Genomic DNA, 11,871 nt, shown 5'->3' on the forward strand with positions numbered 1-11,871 from the left:
TTTTAAAAAGGTATATGACTAACTAATCCAAATGATATCCCTCTAAATCAAACACAATTATTTTCCTCCCTTGAAATACACAACTTTAAAAAAATGGCTGCCGCTTACATTTTACAAAGCCTGGTCTAATATAAATTCGCAGTAAGTAACTGAAATATGGATGGATGGATGGTTAGACATTTTTTCTACAAGAACTGTTTGTTTTTATTATTAAAACTAGCGATCGTTCATATTTTTTTAATAAAATGAATAATATCACCGTCATTTAACGTTGATTGTCGAACTTATTTTTCAGCTCAAGACTTCTTGTATTAAATGAGAAATTCCGACTAAATGGGGCTCTCAATGGGGAAAACAGATTTTAATTCTGACGTTAATATTATGGAAATTTCGTTTTAACTTGTTTTTAAGCATAACATAAAAAGAAAATCTGTTTGTTTGTTGTGTAAGATGTAATTTTATTTCATCTCGTGAACTTTAAAAACAGTATTCTTACGATTGGCTACGCCACTCGTGAGAATACTGTTTTTAAAGCCCACGCGATGAAATAAAATTTCATCTTACACACAAACAAACAAATACCCTCTATATATTTGTGAGCAATATAATTTGAAAACAAGATATTGAAAATAATGTTCAATAACAAAAAGGTACATGTAAAACAAAACATTACGAATTTGTATTGTTTGTAAGCTCTGATTTGTTTTATTCAGAACAATTTCTTTGATAATAATCTACCGTTAAGATATCGTGATACGTATCCGGGTGCGTCAAAGGAGTAATTGCCAGTGTCTTACATCGTCCGAATCCTCCATTAAAATTGAACCCTCTGCAAACTGTGTTGCTTGAGCAAACTGACATGCAATATTCAAAAGAAACAGGTTCGTCCAAAAAGATATATGGGTCACTTAGCATTTTGTGTTCGTGCTTGATATAGGTCGACCCATAGCTGTCACATTCTGTAGAAAAAAAGTACAAATGTTGAATTTGTAATTAAAGTCCGAATAAATCTAATGATTGTGTCGTTTAATATGTGTTATGATGAAATTAGATACACCCTTATTATACTGTGATATTGTTATGTAACGATTCATATATATAACTAGCGTTTGTTTTGTTCTTTCTTTTTTTTGTTTGTTTGTTGGGTTTACATCACAAAGTAGAGGTAATATTCTTTTGATAGAGGAAACCCTCAGCCTGAATGGACACCTGTGTATAACCACTGACGTTCGTAAGGTAGCTAGATAGATTCCTTATATGAACAATCAATAGTCTATACTTGACTTTGACTCTGTCCTTTGACTGTATTTGAACCCACAGCCATGGGTATCAAGTAGTTTAAAGTCGCTGACCTTACCACTCGGCCACGGACGCACATTTAACAAAACTATATTGGCTAATGATACCTTTGCGAATTGTATATTTTTCACATTATCTGTAGTGCTTCTTATTTTTTAAGAAATCGAATATATATTTGTGTTATTGTAAGGCTGATAGGAGGATGTTCCTCGACCCATATTATGCCAATGACGGGGAAAATAAATGGGGTTACCCCTTAACTGGGCGCCCGAAACTGAGAAAAAAACAACAAAAACAAAAAAACAAGCTATATTGGCGGCAGCAGTACATGTTTACATTTTAATAATACACTTGCATTTTTTGTAAATTACAATAAGCCTTCATACATTGTAATTTGATTTTTAAAGTCACTGTTATAAAACTTTGTTCATGTTTGTTCATGTTGTGACATTAAGATACAGAACAATCTACATTAATGAAATAATGGCCAATGTATCAATACATTATTCTTATATCATCATTTAACTTCTACAATGATTAATGATTTGAAATACTTATTGATACAGATTACTTCATTATAAGCTATCAATAAATATACCTATGACACACATTCCAGCCGACGAGTTATAGCTGTAACCGGCCTTGCAAGAACATGCTCCTTGATTACACACGCTTGCATTCATCGTACATTCGACTGTAAAATTGCACTGAGCACCAAAGCCTCGTTCCAAAGCTGTAAATGTTTATTGAATAAAGTAAAAAAAGTTCATTAATGCAATGGCGAATAGTTCTAAACAACATGCACTTTTTGGTCACATTATTATTACACAAGAGGGCAAGTCGTGTTTGATAATATTTAGAAATACATTTTATCGAACTAAAGGTACTTCATAGTTACTAAGATTTTTATATTATGCCGCATTCATTATTTCTTCCATTATTCTAGTCTGACCTAAACTTAATTATGACGAACAGATTCTTTTCTTGATATCATAAAAACTTCACCCATTATATGATCGCCTATGCTATAATTTAAGGAAACAATAAAAATTAACAATATAAAAACCATAAGTTTTGAGATAAAGCATTACCTTTCTTTCTGTAATATGCAAACCCCATAGAATCATTACATGTCACATTCGGTGACAGAATCCCTGGTACACCTTTACAGTATTTCTGTTGTTTGCTGTAGAAGAAACCTCCGCAAATTGTATCTAGATGACAGTTGTTTGCACATTCTTGTACTGTCCTCGATGAACCAAATTCTAAACTGGCTTCTGTTGGACACACAACATCAAGCAATGTTTCATCCTTGTGATATATGTTAAAATCTACAGCTGTCCCTTTAGCTAGCACTACGATTAATACAATTAATTTGGTGTTTATATTCACCATAGTGACGAAGTGTTAATTCCTGTGAAATTAAACACTGGTCTGGAATCTTATTTCACCTTTTCCTAATGATAGCTTTGCTTTTAAACAAGTTTATATCATCTACAGTTATATAGATATATTATTATGTAATCCGATAATATAATACTTTCTTTTTGACATAAAACACAAGTATTTTATAGAGAGATTAAGTTAGTAGGCGGGTCTACAATTGTAGAAAATCACGAATCCAGAGAGTGTTATTAAAATATTCGTTGCAAATTAGAGACTCCCAATAAATACATTTGAACGAACCAAATAATTTCTTTTAGAAATATTATATAATATATGCGAATGTTTGTTTCGTAAAGTAAAGAAATAATCCTATAGATTTTAAACGCACCTATTCCTATAAACGTTAAATATTATTATTCAAAGTATTCATTTAAAGTAACATATTGTTCTAAAAGCTTTAGCCCACAATTTATTTACGTCAAATGAAAAAAGCAAAGCACAAATGAGCCGCATCACGACAAAACCAACATAGTGGGTTTGCGACCAGCATGGATCCAGACCAGCCTGCGCATCCGCGTAGTCTGATCAGGATCTATGCTGTTCGCTATCAGTTCCCCTACTTGTAATAGAGTTGGTAAGCGAACAGCATGGATGCGCAGGCTGGTCTGTATCCATGCTGGTCGCAAACGCATTATGTTGGTTTTGTCGTGACACGGCTCAAATATTAATTATTTCTATTGCGACGTGCATGATAAGTAATTATTGTTGGGTTTAATAATTTCAACACGTCAATACAATTTAATTAAATGAAAAAAATCTTGAATGTTAAATAAAATAGAGTTTTATTGGAACTAGTTTAATTGAGGTGTTGTACACTGAATTGTTTATTTTTTAACAAAAATGTCATAAACAAGAGCCGGTGCGCTCGACTATTCTCAGTGCTTGATAGTAAAACAAGGGCCTGGATAATGTATAATTTTTAATTTTTCTTATTACAAAAAGGGCCATCGTTCTGTCAAAATTCACAATAACAATAGTTCTCCCTATTTTTCGAATAGTCGAGCTAAAACAAGGGATTAGGTCAATCTTAAACACGAATCTGTCATAGAATAACATATTCGATAGAACAGTACAGGACAATTAATATTAATAATTGCTATGACCTATTTAATAGAAGCATTTCGAACACCAGCTCAGTAATATATAGCTTTATACGGCATGTTGATCATATTTGCCATGTATGATATTATATATCTATATCTAAGTCTAGTATATATTAAATGGTCATGATCTAAATTTGATAAAGACATTCTATTGTGTTTATTTTCTACTATAACATCGTGATGATTTTAATGTAATATGATACACAGTTTTTATCAATTGGCATGCAAATAACACTGATTCTATTGTGCTATTAACATACATGTATATATGCACCAGCATGCTATATCATTTGATGAATATTGTGTTATCAATCAGAATTGAAAAATTACGTCAAGTATCTTGACCATAAATTTTATAGCCAAGAAGTGGTCGCTTGGTCGTATTTTCATGCTTTCGTTATGTCTTGTGTAGTTATAATTGCTATGGGGCGAAATTTACATGTATCTTTACATTATTTTTTTTTAATAAAATACGTATTATTTCTGCTTATAGTTTGATCCATTATGCGACATAATTTTCATATACATGTATTTATTATGTCTAAGTGACCGAATATAGCAAATAAATATCGCATCCACTGTATATGGTTTACGTTTTAAATCTAATTACATTAGAATAACCAATTTATTAAACGTTTATATTAAAAGTGACCCTGTTGGTGTTACACGTTCCAAATAACTTCTGTTCCAAATAACAATTTACGACAATATTTGCAGATAAGATTATAAGATAAGATTAATTAACTCGAGTATTTCGTATAAAAGTAGCATACGAGTACATTAGTTATATTACTCAATTTTAACAACTCATGTTTTAAATGTTTTAATAAAGTCTGTATGTATCAATACAACATATCCAGTGAATATGATTTATAATTTGTTCATTCCACAACTTTTTGAACCAATGAGTCCGCATATATTTTTATATCATGATAATGAACGTTGATATTAAACCTAAATGCTCGTAGCAGGAAGAGTAACATGCTCGCGGTTATTGTCAATAAAACGATGATTTGTATACCCTGGCCACGATTTTCATGTGTATTTCAAATATAATTGATTAAAGCAACATAAATGTATCATTTTAGATATTATTACAAAATATTTCTTGAATAAAGATGGTGACACAATTCAAGTGATTTATAATAGCCGTGTCACGACAAAACAAACATAATGGGTTTGCGACCAGCATGGATCCAGACCAGCCTGCGCATCCGCACAGTCTGATCAGGATCCATGCTGTTCGCTATCAGTTTCTCTACTTGTAATAGGGTTTGTAAGCGAACAGCATGGATCCTGATCAGACTGCGCGGATGCGCAGGCTGGTCTGGATCCATGCTGGTCGCAAACCCATTATGTTGGTTTTGTTGTGACGCGGCTCATTATGATGAATGGTAATATTTTGTTCTAGAACAAATTACAATCAGCTTTATAACGATACGTCATATCAGATAATGTATCTCGCATATATAAACAACACACATTTGTAATTATGTCACATATATGATACTAAATTTCAACATGATTATAAATAGAACTACAAACCTCCCATTAAGAACCAATTCACAGTACATTGTAAGTCTTTCCATTATACCAAAACAAATGATATCAGGCTAGCTTCTTAGTTGAAAAAAAAATAGTGATAATTTATAAAACATACATATATATTTACCTCCAATCATTCGAACAAGTGTGATTCTTAATGTGTTTTTTTACAGACGGTGCTTGTCAGTTAATATCTAAAAATATCTGAGAAGTTTTGTGAGAAAAAACGGTTTCATATCGCGAAAAAGGTTAATGTTTTAGATGCATACGTTATCTCGTACATTTTCTTGCCAAATCTCCGTGTTCATCAGTATATATTTTTAGATTTAAGAAGTTTAATTTTTATAAATCTAAAAGTATATACGTATATGCATGAGTCATCATATGGATCATATAGATTTTTTATTCCCCGTATGTTAGAAGTATTTAAATAATCATTCATTACAAGCTACAATAAACAAATAAGATTGTATTTGTAAAATATGTTGATAAACTTTAAGAACAACTTTCAATTTAATTTTGAATATACTACAGTACATTGTATGTGCTCCAGTTAATGTAATATTATGTATGAAACTGAACTTTAAATTTATGTTTCTAAGGTTTGGACCTCAATGGAGTTCCACAAAGATATTAAGAAGAGTAAGGGTTTCCCATTATAATTTAAGCATTAAAATTACAATTCAAGTTACTATTCTTTTTAAATTGCACCCTTTATAACTTATCGAAAAAAAGTAAATTAATAGCTCCCCTCATTATTTAAATCGACCCTGGTGTCACGAATTTTTGCTATTAGAAGTTGATTCCATTTTGTTTGAAGGCAATCGGTTTTATGGTAGTTTGAGATGAATGTTGATTTGCCGAATACTGCGACATGCATTTTAACACGGAAACTTTCGTCGAGGTATTATGGGTCTATTGATGGGAATGCAAACGTACTGGTGGGTCAGACGAGGATATTGAAGCAATTCAACAAAATAGTAGATTCATCTCCCAATAAATCAATTAACAATAGCTCTTTATTTATAATCTATGTTAAGTAGCTTTTATATCTTTGACTCGCATGAACATGATGTTAGTGAATATCCTCATACCCTATGATACCTGTCTAAAATACAGGTAACAGTCTTCCATTGATAAATAATGTTTTCAAATATATCAAAATTCCATGCAAATTTATTCATCATTTTAAATGTACCATTATGTTTGTACGTGTATAACAAAAAAAATCCTGAATTTGGTCTTTTAGAAATTCATCCCAAATTTTTTCATTCGAGTGTGTGTTCTTCTTTCAGTATTTATCTGTCACTTGTTACATTTCTTGCTTGGGCGACATTTGATGCTTTGCGTCAATGCCTTTCTTGTTTAACATGATATAACATTTAGCGCGAAACATGTAACGGACATTTTGAAAAAATAAAGTCGATTTGGCTTATTTACATGTTGAATTTTAATATTTCCTACAATAATTAGTTTTTGATATTTGTAGAAAGTGAGTAGCATTATAGGTGAAAAAGAAAATGTACATGCTTTGATATTTTTTATCATCTAATATTACTGACTACAGTAGTGACACAAACAGAACAATGTTGCACTACTGTAATGTCACATTACATTTAAAAGTCTTGTAAGTCTTGTTTGTATTGGAATTACTTTCCTTACCAGGTAGGCATCAGTGAAAGCATATTATTTTTAAATTTAATATCTGGCCCCTCTGTCATGGACAGAACATACGATGCAAATCAAAATGATCTACAAAACATCCGGAATAATGTACACTACGCCTTAATCTAAATAGAAAATGACTTGTGCGCAGAAATGATTTGGTAAGGTATCTGTAATATGAGCGCATTTTTTGGCGCAGAGCTTCTGAATTGCTGCATTGCAGCAACATTTGTATTGTTCATTGATGTTCATAGCCAGTCATACAGGCTGATATAGTTTCTGCATATAATCAATATATAAATAAAACATTTAACATATACAAACATAAGATGTTTAAGTTTTTGCGTTTTTCAAATTTCCTTTAAAACGCACCAATTACAGTGATGATACATGTTTACCCTATATGAGACCCGGGAGAGAGAATCACACGTTGCTCGAGCCATTTTGTTCACCTGTTGATTTCTTTCAAAAAGCAGTACGCCAATCAGATCAGTTGTGATAATAATGCGGTCACATTTACAGTTCAAGTACTTCTCGGTGATTAGTTGATATATCGGTTACCTTATCAATAAGTATTAAACACGTACTGCTCAATAATTTTTCACGTACTGCTCAATAATTGACTGGCACAAATATCCTCTTGTAAACACGAATTTGAATATAATTTTCTATTGATATATGTTTATCTATATATAAAGGTATTTCATGCATTTTTTAAATATTGTGTCAAAGAAATTAGATTTAATAAATAGAAACGAAATTTATTTATTAAGTTAGACATTATGTAACTTTCGGATTCATTTTTAAAAACGTCTCCACAAGTAAAGAATAATTTTGTTTAATACATAAGGTTTTTAATTTGCCATGTAGTTATTGATCAAATAGTTACCGATTCATATACAAATATTTTATTATGATTGGTAAAATATTTAATTGAAATTTTCAGTGCACAAAAAGAACGAAATTATGAAATGCACTTTAAGCACATCAAGCGGTAAAAGTGGATATTTGTTTTCATTAATTTCGTAAGGAAGGAAAATGTGTGCTTTATAACGTTGTAATTACGGACCAAGACCAACTAGATTATATGTTAGCCAATTTGTGATAAATGTAGCAAACTATAAGTCACAGAGATTTTTTTGACTTGAATAAAAATTACTAAATAATTATTACAGTGCCAATTGCCTAAAACACAATTAAAGCCAAGATGGCCCAGTTATATGGCCAATTTATATATTTTTGGAAACCGTAACAGGACACCATCCATCACGAAGCAATAGTATTTTGCAGCTTATTGGACCCTACGTTTACATGAAACACATATAGTTCGTTACAAAATGAATCACAAAGAACAAATAACATGTTTTACGTTTATGATCAACTTAATTTCCTTTGAGGCAAAATATGCATTTAAAAACAATTAAATTTTCAAACATAAAAGGAAGTATGTCGACAAAAAACTAATTGTACATGTAGATAATAAAACAATACTTAAATGCCTTAAAAGTAACCAATTTGTAATAAAGACGTGAATGAACAGAGATCAGTCGAGGTAAACTCATTTCCGATTATTAAAAACACTTTCACATTTTAAAGCAAATATGTATTGAATTAAAATTATGGCTATTAACATAAGAAAGCCTTTTTTGCACGAACATTTTATTTTTATATCAAAATAACGAAACAGTTTTATTATTCCGTTTCATCTACGTAGTATATACAATCAATACAATCAATACTAAATACATTTAATTAATCTGCATAACAGGTACGTGTGATTACAAACATCTAAACGACATAGCATGCCATATTATACAACAACGTATTCAAAACATTTTTTTTTCAATTTGAACACGTCGTGAAAAAAATATCATTGGATTGTATTCGTGATGAAGACATTTGTATTTCCAGTCCACACGGGAAAAAAAGAAACTGTCGATAATGCTATCGTTTCTTTGGGTTTTACGGCACATTGACACATAACTGGCTATACAACCCCGGAAATTAAAATTATCAACATAACATTTTTAAACCTAAAAAAGAGTAGCACGAGGAAATAAAAGGAGTTAGTTAATTCTAAGAGAACATGTTTATTTCATTTAAGTAGACGGTCAGTGTTTTTAAAAGGAACTGAAAAGTTGTTTGACAGTGTAATATTCATTGCAATCTATACAAAAAGGAGCATCATTAAGTGATGAGAATGTGTAACTCTAGTGTGTCCTATTCGACATCTAAGATATATCACCTGATCATGACAGTTTATAATAGAGAGATGTCGACATGTAAAGGCAGGGATTTATATCATGAAGTTTCTTAAAAATTAATATGGCTTTGTCCCATTTTGAACTCCATTCAGACGAATTAATTTGCTGATAAATCTCTTTTGATTATACAAGAAAACTGATTCCAGTGCATATGTTTACATGTTGTAGGTTAAACACAAAAAGAAATCATATTCAAACGTTTCCCTGTTAGATATTCACTAAAGGCCTCAACAGACGGTAGGATTTAGTTGTACAGCACTAATTAGAGATAAGATGTACAGTTTTCAAAGCTATACAACACTTGCATTCAGACGGTAATTCTATACTGTAAGAATCTTCTGAGGTTTCCCCTGAAAAGGATCCCTTTACATTGATCCTTTACATACTTTACTCACTTAATACTTTTTTTCCGCCATGAGTAATGATTGAAACACTTCTATTAAAAAAAAACTATATATATATTTTTTTTAATGTGGTGCCTGACCGAGACTCAAACCTGGGACCCTCGGAATACCGTACTGCGGCTCTACTGACTAAGCTATATGGCCGCCTACAAACTACCTCCCCTCCCCAAATTCATGTAATTAGAGAACAACTCAATACCGTGACATTATCATTTTCGGAATAATTTGGGATTCGAACGCAACACAACTTTGGGTCTCCTGAAGAGTTTTCAACATCATTTTCACCCCATCTTACTACTATGTTTACCTTTTAGCCTTAATTGTTCTGGAATTTCATTCATTACATCCATTATCAGGAGATAATTTGCTTATCTGTTACTTGTCATTGAGGGAGGTCTGTAAAAATCGGTACGACAAGATTTTCAAAATAGAACATGTCCTATCCCTTACATCTCGACATAAGGTTTCCGAAATCAAGAAATAGTAGCCTTCACACATTAAGATTTGTCTGTACATCTTAGTTTTAATTGGTGTTGTACTTCAAAATCCTACCGTCTGTTGAGGCCTTAACAAAAAAGGTTTTAAAATGTATTCACAATTTATTGCTATAAGATAGTAGGAAACAAATTGACCTTCTTTCCCGTGCTATTTGTGCGGTATCTTTTCCAATGGTCTTTCATTACTTTGTAGCAGATGACAGATATACAATGTAGGGAAAACAACTGTTTGTGAGGACAGACACTAATTTGTCTACACGCATATCTTTACAGGTTCATAAGGTGAGAAATGATGTAGCTTACAATAGATGCTAGATTACTAGTTTATTGTAAGACAGTTACTGCATGCAGCTGAAGGTCAAAACAGTATACTCTGTAATTGGCTAAGCGTCTCAAAGTACCAACGCACTAAACTGAATGACTTGTGTTATGAATATATTTTACCATTTGACATGTTTACTTTTTGAGTACTGCTTAAGCCGGTGCTAGTATGTGAGGACGGAAGCTTACAAATTAAAGTGCCACCAACGAACAGGCTCAATCAAACCGAGCCTGCAACGTGTTCAATTTTGTCGTTTTGATGGTTCCTTAGAGTTTCGTTTTTTTCTTTATCTTGTTCCTTATGATTGTATTTAATATAATAATGTTAAAATAATGATATCTTTTCTACTCTTTAAATTATTTTACTGGAATAATTGTATAATATATTGCAAAAATAGAAATATTTTGCAAGGCATTAGGATATGAAAACATACAAACTGATTTCTTTTCTACAAGTACTTTGATATTCATTGAATAAGGTAATAAAAATAAAATAAAAAGCAAGTTATGCAGTCACGTATTTGTAATATAATAAACTAAAGTGCATCTTGAAATATCTTTAAACGAAATATGCGTACATACCATGAATTTTACGTAAAAGTAAATAATTTAATACAATTTACTTCACTTCAGTGTTGTTATATTTTTCTGGTCCTTCGGGATCATTGATGCCAGCACTATTAAGTGTTGAGAATTGAGTACTGCTCAAGACGGTGCTAGGGGGCGTGTGGGATGTTGCACTTATTCATTATCCCTCATGTACAAACTCAATCAAACCGAGTCTGCCATTCTTATGTAATTTTGTTGTGGTTAATGCTTCCGAGGGATCACCTTTTTCCAGATTTTTAACTATTATGACATGGTCATTCGTGTGGTATTGTTGTCTAACTATCTTCCTTAATTCGACAGTTCAGCAGATAAAAGATATACAACTGTTTGTTGGGACAGACGCTAATTTGTCCGAACATGTAGTTTTACAAGTTGAAAAGGTGAAGATGTCTTTATACATATGCTACTTTAAATAGATCAAAGATTATATCGTTAGGAAGTCTGTAACTAGAGGTCAACACATTGTCATTGGTTGGACATTTTATTATTTCTACTCATATTTAAATTTTACTGATAAGGCATACAATAATAAAGGATGTATATTCATTTGTCGCTGATATACTCTATATATTACAATAATAAAAAATCACTCATCAAAGTTACCCCATTTCTCAGTATAATATTAAGCATATGCACTTAAAGCAAAAAACCAAAAACAAACAAACAAACAAACAAAAACCACACCACAACAACAAATAAATATCATTTGATCAGTTAA

At 31.5% G+C, this 11,871-nt stretch overlaps 1 protein-coding gene across 1 annotated transcript; it reads right to left on the reverse strand.

The window, feature by feature from the left end:
* Positions 1–588: 588 nt before the first annotated feature.
* On the reverse strand, positions 589–2,694 carry LOC132733965 (uncharacterized). The gene is made up of 3 exons (XM_060720662.1): positions 2,391–2,694; positions 1,898–2,032; positions 589–959 (listed from the first exon to the last, which is right to left on the reverse strand). The coding sequence occupies exons 1-3, from the start codon at positions 2,692–2,694 to the stop codon at positions 706–708; spliced, it is 693 nt and encodes a 230-aa protein (XP_060576645.1). The 3' UTR covers positions 589–705.
* Between the last annotated feature and the right edge of the window lie 9,177 nt (positions 2,695–11,871).

Source organism: Ruditapes philippinarum, unplaced genomic scaffold (assembly GCF_026571515.1).
Source record: "Ruditapes philippinarum isolate M1 unplaced genomic scaffold, ASM2657151v2 ctg36_1_1_1_1, whole genome shotgun sequence".
In the NCBI taxonomy this organism is placed as follows: Eukaryota; Metazoa; Mollusca; class Bivalvia; order Venerida; family Veneridae; genus Ruditapes; species Ruditapes philippinarum.

Coding starts and splice junctions, on each gene's coding strand:
- LOC132733965 (XM_060720662.1), bottom strand. CDS start 2,694: ATGGTGAATATAAACACCAAATTAATTGTATTAATCGTAGTGCTAGCT. Junction 2,033..2,390: donor TGCATATTACAGAAAGAAAG/GTAATGCTTTAT, acceptor AAACATTTACAG/CTTTGGAACGAGGCTTTGGT. Junction 960..1,897: donor GGCTGGAATGTGTGTCATAG/GTATATTTATTG, acceptor TTTTTTCTACAG/AATGTGACAGCTATGGGTCG.